General features: G+C 35.1%; 1 protein-coding gene across 5 annotated transcripts in view; it reads right to left on the bottom strand.

Annotated features, from left to right (window-relative positions):
- tp73 (tumor protein p73) overlaps positions 1 to 12054 on the bottom strand; it is a 32917-nt gene that overhangs the window by 19758 nt on the left and 1105 nt on the right. For 2 of the 5 annotated variants that reach the window (XM_056772399.1, XM_056772403.1), the window contains exons 2-4: positions 9772 to 9867; positions 8601 to 8739; positions 2180 to 2425 (exon numbers count right to left, since the gene is read on the bottom strand). In XM_056772399.1, coding sequence (XP_056628377.1) covers positions 2180 to 2425; positions 8601 to 8739; positions 9772 to 9830 — 444 coding nt within the window. In that variant the 5' untranslated portion in view covers positions 9831 to 9867. Of the gene's footprint in view, positions 1 to 2179; positions 2502 to 5660; positions 5900 to 8600; positions 8740 to 9771; positions 9868 to 12054 lie in introns of those variants that run through there. The other 3 variants (XM_056772402.1, XM_056772401.1, XM_056772400.1) reach the window with 3 other exon arrangements.

Below are 12054 nucleotides of genomic sequence, written 5' to 3'. Positions count from 1 at the left end.
TAAGCTGTAATTATATGTGTAAGATTTAAAAAATACTAATAATAAAAAATATAAAATTAAAATCGGACCAATTTTTCCATTCTGCTAATTGGTCTATATTTCTACATATATATATTTTCTATATTTCTATTTCTACAGTCTTCCTCTTTCAACATACTAAAACATACCAAAAGCTTTAATGATTCATATTGCACTTTCCCTTGTACATGTTAAGTCGCAACTTTCAATTTCAATTACAAAGGACAAAAATCTTTAAAAAAAAAGTTAAACATCAATAACTATTTTATTTCCCTAGGCTCTATAAAATGATCTACGTGAAACCTATTTGAATTTGATGAATATGACTAAATGAACGTGTAAATCTTAATTACTGCAATGGAAATGTTATTATTTGCTCATCTTTTTAAGTCATGTGACAACCAGGAAAAAGCCCTCATGTAAAAATGGTTTTCAATAGTGCCTATATATATTCATCTTTTTTATTTCAAATAAAAATAGCTGATTGATATCAGGGTCTTTGAAAAAGCTTTTGTAATATACATTGAACTGGTTTCGTCATGGATACTACTTTCTTTATAAACGCTCTATTTGTTTGCAGAAAAATAGGATATTTTCACAATGGCATCAATAACTGATACGAGACCAATAGATGTATAGTCATAATGGCAAGTTTAAAATAAAATTAAGTGCACCGATAGCCAGGCTACATCAATTCAATTGGATATAAAGGTGTACTGTCAACATTAGTAGAAACAGAATTGATTAGTCTTGAGCCACTTTGACATTGCTTAAAATGTATTATGCATCAACATGAACAATAATGAAGAATAGTTTATTTATAACTTAAATAAAATACCCAATTTACTAAATATATATATATCAATTAACTTGAAAGGTAATGTTATACAGTAGTTATGCACAATTGACCCTCCAAAACGTACTGAGATCTGACAACTCAAGGGTATGATGGCTAACGGTTTTCACAAAATCTCTTTAATAATCAGGAATATATGAAATAAATTATACAATACATTTTACTTAGCAGCTGGTGATGAAAATGCAACATTAAAACAACAAGATTTATATTAATTGCCAGTGTTGTAGTTAAGCTATGATCTACTGTAGCTGAGGTGTGATGACGCTCAAATTCAGAACCTGCCTATTTATCTTAAAGTGTAAATAGCAATCTGTGCCTGGATCTCCACTCAGGCCATTTTGGAAGCTTCTTTTCTTGTTTTTAGGCTTCACATAAACCTATTCTTTGAGAATGGAGCGGAACAAGACGTGCCAGAGGTGACAGTCTTCACAGACAGGCACTGAGTGATGGCCATAGCAATCACCTTTCTGGTTGTGCTATCACCTTACACTTCCACATCAACTCAGAGAGCAAGCCTCATGCTTGACTTCATCCAACAAACAACCTAAGAGCCACCTGACACAAGAAAAAGCCCCATCTTCTGTTTCAGAGGGTCAACTTCATGACATACTGATGTAGCACCTTTCTGCATGGCGACACTAGACTTTGGGGAAAACACTGACTGCTCTGGTTTCAAGCTTCGATGTGATTCCAGACATTGTGCTTACAATTACAAGCATCAATGACTATCGCTTAACTTTAAAATAGTCCCCTAAAACACAGAAAAGAAAACTCGACTAATGGCTACTTCATAAATGATTGAATTGCTTTTGAAGGAGATTACTTTCCTGATCAGTCTGACACATTTATTTTCACCTTCTTGATGTTAAACACTTGTATTAAAGGAGAGGCTAGAACCAGACTTAGACGACTAATGGGTGGGTTTTGACTTTGATTGATTTAGTAAAATGCTAGCAACCACTCAAAACACCTCAGTACGCCAACCAATCCTTATACTCATACTGTTTTATACGCTGTAACTTTTGACTAACTTAAGCGATATTTGACAAATAAGTCACTTCATCATAATATCCAAGCAAATATCCAAGCAATGAAAAATTCAAACTTTGTGTTTGAACTGAGGAACAGTGTTAGAAGAAGGCCAATGAGAGAGTCAAGAAGAGGAAACATTTATGCAGTTTTAAAACAAGAACAAACATCATTCAATATAAATAAAAAACCTTGCACATCCAACCGTTCATGGAAATAAACCCTTGCTCACATGACACCATGGGGACACAACATAGAAGACGCTCTACTCACCGTCCATGTGGCTGATTTGGCGGTGCTAGACTGCTGGAATGTGACCTCAAAGTTGTGAGGCCCAGGGTAGTCAGTGTTGGAGGGGATTGCCGGGGCTGGAGACATGGCCTCGAAAGTGGAGTTTGGCTGGGAGTAGGGTGATGGTGTTGGCACGTTGGAGGTGTTCTCTGAGCTGTACGGGCTGGTCGAAGCTGCTCTGTTCCCCAAACTTTGGTCCATGCTGCTGCTCAGTAGGCTGTACTGAGACTGAATGGGAAGACAGCAATAGAAAGGAAGGTGAGAAAGGTAAAGAAGTGGGAGGGGAACAGGTGAAAGAAGGAGGCTAAGGTTTGACATTAAAGGAAAGAGGGAGGAGATAAGAAGTTTAGTGTGCAACCACCACTCTACCTCTGGAGCTCCAGTTACACACTATTGGGACGTAAATGGGAAGCAGCCATGCCTTCAGGTAAAAAAAAACACAGCTGTAATCTGTAAAGCGTCTAATTGCCTGCCATTCTCTTCTCTACCTTACAAAAAGATCATAACCCCCCACTCGTAAATTATAAAGTGCTTTAACCCTCGGCACCTCAACAGGTACGTCTGTTAAAGGCTATCTGGATAAATATAATCATGTTTTTGATTCATGTGACTTATTATTTTTGAATATCCAGTTTTAAACCTATTAATGATTTCATTACATAACATTACATTAATATAGTTCATGCAATTAAACCAAACATTTGAATGTTACAGATTTTGCTTCAGGGACAATGCTTTAAAGCTTTAGTGATGTGATGTGAGGCCAAGTAGGGTGTTCCATAATCTGAGTTTTTGCTCTGCATTTAACCCATCCAAGTGCACATACACAGAAGTGAGCTTTAGTTTAATGTTGCTTCAATTAATAAAAAATGTTTTGTTTGCAACATTTAATATGTTTTTCATCATTTCGTGGAATAGGATACACTGGAGATTGTTCAAAAGACGTGTCACTCTTTCTATTCCTTCATGCTTATTTGAAATGAGCTTTTCCTTTGCTATACAATCTGATAATTTAACAGGTGAAAAAATCTTAAAAGGAGGTTTCAAATCTTTTTACTTTTAAATGTTATATATTGAAAAACGTTGGAAAACTAAATCATTTTCACACAATTCATTCCAAAATTTGAATGAAGAATGATTTTCAACCTTTGAAACATGTGAAATCAGATATAAACACGCTGCCACTGTACATCAGTCAAGCATTGAATGAAAAGCAGTATTTATCTTCTTTTTCACATGGTGCATTGTCCAAACTGAAAGCATTACAGGTCTCATGTCATGGTTGACACTCATGTTTACAAACGACTGTTTTCACTGATCGTGATTCTTGTGGACACAGCAAATAAGAATGGGTGGAGTCCAGAGGGACAGAGGACAAAAACACACATTGCATTAATTATGGCATGTCTGCAGGCAGACAAAAACACACAAGAATGTACTTGATGGAGAACATTATCTAAGGCAATGTCTGTGTCAAATTATCTTATTCTACCATATAGTACAAAAGCAGCGTTAACATGAGGGAGGTTTTGCCAAGCCTGCCTTAACAGAAAACTTGACTCGAATGTACAAAATTGGCTGCCACAATGCCTCAATCTTTTTTGTGGTTTGATATGTGGTTGTTAAGGTGTTTTGAGTGTTTTATTAGTTTAATATTGCCTTCTCGGTGACGTTTATACTGTTATTAATTCAAGTCAAAAGAGCACATCCCCAAGTTGTTATGATAGGGTCACTCCCTCAATGTTACTCAATGGGATTTTTTGGCAGTTTAATTATGCAGAAGCTCCAAAATCCAATTGCTTCAAAAAGTATGGTATGTCTCTCCACAACAAACCAATTCATTTCAAGTATGATTCATGTTTGTGGCATAGGCACAGGATGAGTTAAGCACAAAAGCCTAATACGCAGGCTTAGGGGTTTGTTTAAATGCCTAACCCTAAGAATGAGTGATAATAATAGCGAGGCTTGTCTTAGCATGTAAGCTTTTCTCACCGCAATAGTTTGGGGGCTTTCCATTTAGGAAATATATGATCTCCTAAAATTGACAACTAAATGTGAGAACAGTGTTCAAAATCAGTCACATAGACACACACTCGGGTCCGCCTCATTACCAAGCCTAAACATGCACTGCTACAAGTGAAAACAAAACATAAGCATCATTATGGGTGCGTGTGGGGCTGTAAAAGAGAAAGCATGTGTGTGTAGTGCATGTCTGTCTGTAAGTATATGCATTTGATGATTCATTTTCTCTTGTGCCATTTTCTTTGTAATTAAGGAGTAACACTGTCACATTCTCTCACCACCTAAATACTGCTCATTTATTTAGTCATTCATTGCTGACGGTGCAAACTGTGCTGCCTTTTTCTTAGAAAGGAATCTCACAAAATAAAAAAGAAATAAACTTTACAACAAAAGTTAAATAACAAAATCTAAACAACATGTAGAGTTCAGATTGCTTAGAAATATTCTATCCACCACTATTCACAACCCATCAAAGACCAAAATAATCTTTCTGCATCATATCAAGTGAAAAATACCAAAAAACAATTATCTGAAATCTGATCTAATCAATTTATTCAGCAATTTATTCTTCTTCAATTTATCAGCAATAGAGTCTGTGGTTTCAGCAATAGAGTCAGCAACATGTAAAAACAGCACCCTCTTCTGTAAACAGAAAGCAATGCTATTATCTTTATGATTGTTTAGATTTATCATAGCACAACAAAATAGTGTTACTCTTGTTATAAACTTGTAATTATATCCTGCTAATAACGTACGGTACATTTGCTTGAACTTCGCAAATGAGTTTGCTGTATAAGTTTAGCATAGTTTTCAACAAACTGGTCCACAAATGTTTACCAAAACCAAATCAGCAATTACAAGTTAGTTTGCATTATTTAACATCTAACAGTTTTATAAAAATTTCTCCCATAAATTAGTTAATCAAAACTGATCATGTACAAGTGGAGTAAGATCAACAGGTGTATGTCTAAAAAATAGATACATCATCATCTTAACATTAATAGAGCGTAAAAAGATTTTGCCAATACCATTGAAGATAAATTTGCCCCTAAACAGCCTTACCAGTACTAACTACAATATGTGAATAAACAATGAAATACTTACAATAAGACATTTAATTAAAGCAGAAGCATTCAATGAAGAATAAAATACCATATGTCACACAGCCCTGAACATATATAATATACTTATGTTATTTACTGTATATAATCAAAAGTTATAAAAAGTAGTGCCATAACCGTCCATAATAAAAAGTTTATATAAGAATTAATAAGACATCAGTTCATAAGAATCCAATTAAAAATATCTCAAACCTAACTTTTTCACTCTTTTTAAAAATGACAAGTACAGGGAATAACAATAAATTTGTAAGATAGCCTGTCCATGAAAAAACAATATAGCACCTCAGAAAAATCAATTGAAAATCATTGAAGCTGCTCACCTACCGTGCTGTAGTAATGAGGCAGGTCACCGATACACAGCATTGTAGCGATCCCGCAAGACAGATACAGACAGGGGAGATTCTCCCACTGGTCTGGTCATGTGACCTCACAGCATAAACAGGTGAGTGTTGCAAGTTTCAATTCTTCACGTCCCTATACGTTACTGTAGATGCTCTGAGTGAATTAACTGGACAACAACTCAAGATAAGGTAAGGAACTGTATGATGCTTTTTCAGATTTTCTGCCAGTTCTTCTTGCCCTGTCAGCTTAGATGTAGCCAACAACAAAAATCCTTGGCCCTCCCACTTCATGGCCTCATGATTATTCATTAAATAAAAAAGCAGGTCTAGACTTGCCCATATCATTTTTAGACGAAACCATTTTTTGGTTCAAGGGGACAACTACACTCTTGAAAAAAGTGCTTTAAAAGGTTCTTCGATGCAATAGAAGAACCTTTTTGGTTCCATAAAGAACCTCTTACATCTGAAAGGTACTTGGGGAAAAAAAAGGTTCTTAAGATTATAAAAAAAACAAGTAAGAAAGAGATGGTAACAAAGAACCTTTGACTGAATGGATCTTTGTGGTACTAAAAGTGGTTCACAACGCTTTGAACAACTTTTTGAGCACCTTTATGTTTACAAGTAGAGTTTGCTTTGCATTTCCAAATGAATGATCCATCCTCAACAAAATTCAGGGATAAGTATGTTAAAATAAAACCGAGGCAGGAGCAATTTCAGAGTGGTAAATACACTTGTTTACTGCACACTTCTACTAAAGAAAGACTAGATAACACTTAAAATAAATGTTCTTGAAATCCAAGTCTAAAGTGAACATCTAAAACATCTTAAAGAGAGTATGACTTATAATACATTGACTAATGCGACTGTGAACTGCCGACTAAAAAATATATACCAGCAAGGCAATAACCAGAATTATGTAATAACTTAATTCAGTCAAATTTTCAGCCAAACCCCCGGCACCAAACTCTGATTACTGTAAAAACTTGCACAGTATTGTCAAAACAAGAGTGATAACACGCGATGGTTGTGTTCTTGTACTGCCTGTTTTTAATAAATGGAATATAGGCTTATATATTACAGCAATTTTGTATATTATTGAGATTCTTATAGGGAAAAAAAATTGTCAATAGAAATTAGCAAAATTCCAGTACGAAAAAAGTAATACTCTCATAATAATTGTATACAAATTAGTGGTGGGCATAGATTAATTTTTTTAATCTAGATTAATCTAGATTAATTCCAAAATTAATCTAGATTAATCTAGATTAAAATGGCTCATTTGAATTCTGCCGAAGGCATTCAGAATATGTGTGCTACCCAAATAATGACTAAAAGTAAGTCTTTGAGAACGGGTTTCTCAAGCCGGGTGGCGCATTAGACCAGGGGCTCATCTCCTGTTTCCAAAATGCATCACAAACTGCTTGAGAAAGCTGTTCTACTATGATAATTGGTGATGAAAATTAAATTATGTTCAATAAGATGAACTTGTGTTTACTTCCGCATTAGCTAAGGGATGATTTGCGTTTAGGTGGTACTTGAGACTGGAAGAGCTCCTACAGAACATTTACATTTAGTCATTTAGCAGACGCTTTTATCCAAAGCGACTTACAAAGAGTTAGGGAGCAACAAGCGATATGTCATACAGGAGCCATAATACATTAGATCTCAATACAAAGTTACTGGTTTCAACTAAAGCTAGACCACTACCTGTTGAGAGAAAGTGTTTTTTTTTTAAACCAATTCCGCATTGCACAAGGTGCAAACAACCTTAGTCTTGTCGATGTTTCTGTTGGGAAGCTTCTTAAAAATTAATATTCCCTGAAGCAAACCCGGCGGCTTCATAGCTGCATCCATGTCAGCACGTCACGTTTGATGCGGTAATTTCACAGTAACGTTATGTTGTGTTCATACCAAACGCGAATGGCGTGTCAAGCGCGAGTGATTTATATGTTAATGCAAAGAGCCATTAGACCTACTTGCTGCGCGAATCGCGCGAATGAAGCCCTGTTTATGAGATGATGAGGCGGCGCTAAGGACGCGAATGAAGCCCTGGTTATGAGATGATGAGGCTGCGCGAATCGCGCGAATGAAGCCCTGGTTATGAGATGATGAGGCGGCTTGTGCTTCCGCGAATCACGCGAATCACGCGAGTTGAAAAATCTCGTTCTCGCCCCGTACAGTGCAGTTAAGCTGGTATACATCCGCGCTAAAATATCAAGGTGAAAGTCATCATAGCTTGCGTAGTATAGACCCAGCTCCCAACCCAACTTTGAGAATAGATTAACGGCGACATTTTTTTTAACGCCGTTAACGGCCCACCACTAATACAAATATTAAAAAATCTATTGCCCTTAAAACTGCTTTTTCTTATACTTTTTAGTAATATGCTAATTTTTCCTTTTTGAGTAAAATATGACATGCAGTATATGTTTTCATAAGATTCCCCCTGCTATCCTAAAGTATGTGTCCATATATCCATTCTATTTTTCGTCACAATTGCCCCAGATGGGAGGTAGTAGCAGGTGTCATATTCCTAGCTTGGCTTTTCCCTCTAATTAAGGCATGACTGCCTCCCACTACACCCTCCACTAATATACTCTGACCTGCAGAGCCTGAAGGGAGGGAAAAATCTGCACAAGAGAGGGAAACTAGGGGCTGTGGAGGGAATCCTGATGGATAAGGAGGGAAAATCTGCCAGTTTTAGTATTGCGGATTCAATTTTTAGACTTGAAGCTAATTAACACGCAAAGGCTGATAACAAGAGCGGAAATAAATGTCCCACATTTGTCGAATGCATTTACCCCAAAGATAGTGACTGCAATCGGGAATGTGTTTATTTGCAAGTTACAGACTGCAAATGTATTATTATTATTTAATTGATACAAACACACAATCGGAGCATTTAGCATTTTTCCTTACCATCACATTGTCGTTCATGTCTCTCATGTGGTAAACACCCATGCAGACTTCAGCACGGTTGCTGGGCAGGCTGCTAGTAGCCACCCTGTCCCCTGAGTGACCAGGCTGAGGAAGTTCATAATATGTGCTGTCTGGCTCACTATAACACAATAAAAGAGGGTCAACTTTTGGAATCTAAAATCTTTGAAAGCTGACCAGATTCACCTTATTGTGCCTGACAACATCTATCCGTAGTAATAACCACTTTTTTAATTCTGAGAATAAAATAAATTGGAAAAAAGTAAGCTATATCTTGAAATTGCTAAAATTATGCTAATTAGTTTGGTGTAATATTGAAATTTACATTCACATTTACATTTAGTCATTTAGCAGACGCTTTTATCCAAAGCGACTTACAGGTGGGGTAAGCAATAGAAATAACTGGGAGAGCATAAGTACAAAAGCATAAGTGTAATCAAAAAAAAGAAGACGTCTCATATAACCTAACACAGTATACAGAGCTAAGTAAGCTAGTAAGTATTTTTTTTTATAAAGAGTAGAGAAGAAATAAATGTCAAAAAGAAATATACTGCTGATATAACAGACATTAAAGTGATACTTCAAAAATTAAAATTCTGTCATCATTTACTCTTTTTAATCTGATTTATGCTTATAACCAAACAGATCTCAACTCCTATTGGCTCACAAAGTACTTTATCATGTTTTTTGTTCTGTTGAAGGCTTTGTCTGTTAAAACCATGACTAAATGTTTTGCTTATAGTCTATATGTTTTAGTTAGCTGCTTTGAAGCATTGAAAATTGTAAAAAGCGCTATATGAATAAAGTTGACTAGACTTGACCTGACCTGACAAAATAAGACATTTAGAAAAATGTAGGACAGCAAACAGTTGTGGGGCACTTTTGACTTGTTTTTGTCCCTATAGGAATCAATGGGGGTTGAGATCTGTTTGGTTATAAGCATTATTCCAAGTATCTTTCTCTGTGTTCATCAGAACAAAGAAATGTGTACACATTTGGAACAACTCGAAGGTTAGTAAATGATGACAGAATTTTCACTTTTGGGTGAAGTATCCCTTTCATGATCTTAAAAATGTAGCCAGCTCTTACATTTTAAGCATCCAAAAAAGTTGTTTACATGCTGAAGCTAAAAAATGCGGGAAAATAAACTTACAGCGTACTCCACAAGTGTTCGAAGGTTGTACCCTCATCAGCAGTGGATGACTGGGACATCTTAGATGTTGAAAAATCCACTGCTGGGTAGATCAGGCTGAGAAACATATGCCGAACAAGAGTTACAAGCATAATAGAAAAACGTACTTTGATATTGAAGTGACATTACTTCAGTTACATGAGTATATATGCTTATTCAGACCAATAGTATCATAACCGGCTAAATATGCATTGTGCACATTTTGCATATGAAGCTTCACAATATAAATCACCCTCCCCTTTTGGGAAAACTATTTTGGGAGAAATTAAATATTTATTAATACCAAATGCCTATATATTTACAATGATAATCATTATACTACTCTATAATGGAAAATGAAACATTTCATTATGGAAGACGAATACTGTTAAGGCCTAATGTGTGCTTATGTTATATGCTTGATTCTGTTGTATGTGAATCCATTTGCTTTTTTCCTTTGTCTTCTCTATTTCATACTTTTTTAGTGTTATATTTTATTAATGTTCAATTTAGGTTGGTTTTCTTGTTCAGCTGCTTTGATGCAATACAAATTGTAAAAGCGCTACAATTTAATTAAATTGAACATGATTTTCTACTCGTAGCCACAGAATTTTATTAGAATGTCCAGCCTGCATGCTGTCCAATGCATCTTCTGAACTTTGATTCCCAATAGATCGGAGATTGGATGAACAAATTCAGAAAAAAGATGCCAGACTTGACGTGCCCAAACCTGCCTGGCACCGTTTCTGTGAAAGCCCACTACCGACCTATACTTCCCTTTATATTTGGCTACACACATGGAATAAGGGCTATAGATTTGATATAAGACATTTAGTTAATAAAAATATTAAATACTTCATACAAAATTTTCAAACATTTGACAGACAGTCACTAGGAGAAAATAGATGTCTATCTATTTACAATCGCTCAATGTCATATTAATGTTTTTCGTCGTGTACTGTCAGAATTCAGAATCAGAATTTATTTTATTCCAAAAAATGAACTAACCAAGGTAAAAAAAAAGCTGTAACTAACTAAGTGATATCACTATTTAAACGTAATTATTTAAATTGTAACAAAAAATAAAGAGTTTTTATTAAAGCGTTTTAATTAGAACCAACAGTGCCGTTTAAAATTGCAATAAATAAGCTATAAATACAATAAAACAGAGCTGTTTTTTTATTTTTAGCCTATATAATATAGAAATAGGCCTACATGTAAATTCCCTAAGTAGACCAACAGAATTTTGTGAGTTTAGCCGCATTACCGGTGTGCGACTCTTGAGTCGCGTTTGTTTCCTCGGTAACGCTGAGTGCCAAATACTGCCTTGATCTGTCAGGTGCAAATACCAAAGACTATTAAAGTTTACTCAGATAAACAAATCAAAAGCTTTAAAAGAACCACTGTACGTATAAAATAAAATAAACGTGAAAATATAAAACTACAACAAGTTTGAACTGTTTCAATTTAGTTTAAACAATATGCCTATTTATTGTTTCTATCTATTTATTGTTAATTTAAAATTAAGAAAAAAATGCCACAAAAAGCAATAATAATTAACACGTTTTCGTTTATGTTAAATATATGTCAGGTTTTCATTATGCATTTATGTGGTAGCAACGTGTTTACTAAATGTGACCTGTATTCCCGTGGTAGTTTCCACCTTGAGATGAGTTCTCCAGCAATTATACAAAGACAACAGGGATTCAGGCGGAGAATTGAATTATCATCTGACAAAGACCGTCGTTTTCATTTAACGACTAATAAAGCAATAGCTTACCGATGCTCAAACTGAACAACCCCCAAGTGGATCAGCCATATCCGCCAAACTAGAGCACGCCATGGAAATAAACTGTAACTTTAGGCCTGTACGCTCTAATTTCTGATAAGATTTTGATGTATAATATTTGTTATTTCGAATTAGGCTATAAGCAAACGAAAGAACTGAAAAAAAGTATTCATAAAGACAACATAGCCGTTTGAGAGAGATTATAACTATTGTTTGCATAATAGCGGCACCCTTGACAACGAATTACACAAAACCCGTCACACATACCCTGCCTTCATTTGAACTCCAGCACTCAGCCATTAATGAAATTACATATAGCATTATTTTTTAATATCTGTGTTTATGTATTTGAAAAATCTAAATATAATATATGCAAACATTTAGGTCTGTATTTAGGGATATATTTATAGAATAAAAATAGCCTAATTATAGATCAATAATGTAAATAATAATAATAAAAACATTTATTCGTTGAG

The sequence above is a fragment of the Triplophysa dalaica genome, chromosome 18 (assembly GCF_015846415.1).
Source record: "Triplophysa dalaica isolate WHDGS20190420 chromosome 18, ASM1584641v1, whole genome shotgun sequence".
NCBI lineage: Eukaryota > Metazoa > Chordata > Actinopteri > Cypriniformes > Nemacheilidae > Triplophysa > Triplophysa dalaica.
Note: the sequence above shows the minus strand (reverse complement) of the source record. Positions and strands in the feature narration are given on the sequence as shown.